Below are 2,396 nucleotides of genomic sequence, written 5' to 3' on the forward strand. Positions count from 1 at the left end.
CAGCTGCCTGTAGCTTAGTGGTTCTTGACCTTTACCCCAGACTTTTTAAGTGATTCCTGTCCATGTTGCGGGACTCTGACCTCGTCCTCTGCAAACAGGACTTAGTGCACACGTTTGCACATACGTATTCATAAACCTCCCCACCTCGCAGAGCAGATTCCGCCCAGTTAATTTATGAAAGAGGGATTCATTCATTACAGTGTAGTGGGCACTGCTATGAACCAGGCTCTGTGCTATGTGCTGGGTACCCAATCCATGGCCTCATAAGCTCTCATGAGAGAGGCACAGCAGGGAATCACCACATGGTGTGATAAATCGTGGTGAAGCCACACACAGGGGATTATGGGAGCCCAGGGGGCCCCCACTCCAGCCCAGAAAGCCAGGGAGGGGAGCCTAGGAAGGCCCTGGAGGAGTCTGAGCAAGGCTTAAAGGTTGAGAAGGAGGATCTAGTGAGGGATTTAGCAAAGAGGTGAGAAATGGCTGGAGTGGCTAGATTATGAAGTTCAAGGTGAGGAATGGTGGGAGGTGAGGCTCCAGGCCAGGCCAGGGCCAGGAGGCGGGGATGCCTTGTAAACCATGCCCAGTGGACTTCGATTATCGATTATGGATTATCGGGAGGACAATAGGAAGCCACTGAGGGTTTCAGGCAAGGTGGTGACCTCGTCAGAGTTGCAGTGGAAGAGAGAATGCCCTTCTTCAGTTTGCAGATAGCTGCAGGGTTCCAGCTGAGCCAGACCCCACTCCCCCTCACAGGAAAGGGCCGGGGAGTCAGACCCTCCGGGGCAGTGTGAGACTCCCACAGGACCAGCAGCCTGTGCCAGGGGCTACCTGCTCAGGGGACGTGGACACGCTGCCCCTTGGCCTGGCCCCTGGCAGGGGTGCCAGCTCAGCATCCTGGCAGCACACTAGGCGCTTCAGAGTGTGGACACCAGAGCCAGCCTGCCTGGGTTCAGGCCCCAGCACCACCACTGACCAGCTGGGTGCCCACGAGCGGGCTCCTGCATTAATTCACTTACCGTGTATTTACTCAGCACCCACCATGTGTCCAGCACTGTTCTGGGGACAAAGATGCCTGCCCCCGTGGAGCGCACAGCTTAGTGGGAGGAAAAGCTGTGTAGTGCGGTGCAAAGTGACAAGTCCTACTGGGGCCAGGTGAAGGTCAGGGCAAGGGGGTGGGGGTGCCGCAATGGGGGTGCTGGGACAGGGCGGGCAGGGCAGGCAGGTTGCATTATTAAAGAGGGTGGCATTGGGGCCCTGAAGGAGGGGAGGGAATGAGCACCAGCGTTCATCTGGGGCTGGAGCATTCCAGGTTGGGGGTGGGGCGGGGGAGTAGTGCCTGCTGGAGGAGGAGCAGGCTGTGTGGCCACAGCCGGACACAGGGGACAGAGTGGGGGAGTGAGCCCAATCACATGGAGCCATGGGGGCCATTCTGAGCTTTTTAGCTTTTACTCAGTGAGGCAGAAGCCACAGGGGGGTTCTGAGCACAGGAGGGACAGAGGGACAGAATCCCATCAAAGTATTTAAGGACCCCTGGTGTGTGGGGTGTAGATGGCTGGAGGGGGAGTCAAAGGTGGGGAGTGGAGAAGCAGCTGCCCTGGCAGAGATTAACAACGTGGGAGGATTCTGGCTATATATATAATTTTATATTTTTATTGATTTCAGAGAGGAGGGAGAGAGAAATAGGAACATCAGTGATGAGAGAGAATCATTGATTGGCTGCCTCCTGCATGCCCCTCTCTGGGGATGGAGCCCACAACCCAGGCACGTGCCCTGACTGGGAATTGAACTGGAACTGTGACCCCCCCTGGTTCACAGATCGAGGCTCAACCACTGAGCCATGCTGCCCGGGCTCTGGCGATATTTTGAAGTGCTTTTTCTCCCTTGGTTTCTTGATCTGTACAGTGGGGTTAATAGTAGTCCCACCTCATGGAGTTGTGCAAGTTTAAATGAGTTTAATTCATGCCCAGCACTTAGAACAGTCATCAGTCTGTGCCCCTTGGGTAAGTGACTAGGGAGGGTTGAGCGCTCAGGACCCGGACCGCCTGGCAGACCCCCAACTCCAGCTGACAGGGTGGGTCGGTGTCAGCCACTCTCTGTGCCACAGCAGGCTCCTCACAGCCCCACTTCCCGGAGCCACTGGTTGCTCCAGCTTAATCGCTGCCGGGCACTGAGCGCTCGGTGACCGCGGTGGCTGGGCCCTGCCCGGCCTCACCCCCACCCGCTCTCCCGCGCCCCCCGCAGACTGCTGCGTGCACTGCATCCTGTCCTGCCTGTTCTGCGAGTTCCTGACGCTGTGCAACATCGTCCTGGACTGCGCCACGTGCGGCTCCTGCAGCTCCGAGGACTCGTGCCTCTGCTGCTGCTGCTGCGGCTCCGGCGAGTGCGCCGACTGCGAC

General features: G+C 57.8%; 1 protein-coding gene across 1 annotated transcript in view; it reads left to right on the top strand.

Moving 5' to 3' along the window:
- MDFI (MyoD family inhibitor) overlaps positions 1–2,396 on the top strand; it is a 40,396-nt gene that overhangs the window by 12,447 nt on the left and 25,553 nt on the right. The window contains exon 4 of the mRNA XM_006776432.2: positions 2,242–2,391. Within this exon, the coding sequence (XP_006776495.2) occupies positions 2,242–2,391 (150 nt within the window). The remainder of the gene's footprint in view (positions 1–2,241; positions 2,392–2,396) is intronic.

The sequence above is a fragment of the Myotis davidii genome, unplaced genomic scaffold (assembly GCF_000327345.1).
Source record: "Myotis davidii unplaced genomic scaffold, ASM32734v1 scaffold167, whole genome shotgun sequence".
NCBI classification, from domain to species: Eukaryota; Metazoa; Chordata; class Mammalia; order Chiroptera; family Vespertilionidae; genus Myotis; species Myotis davidii.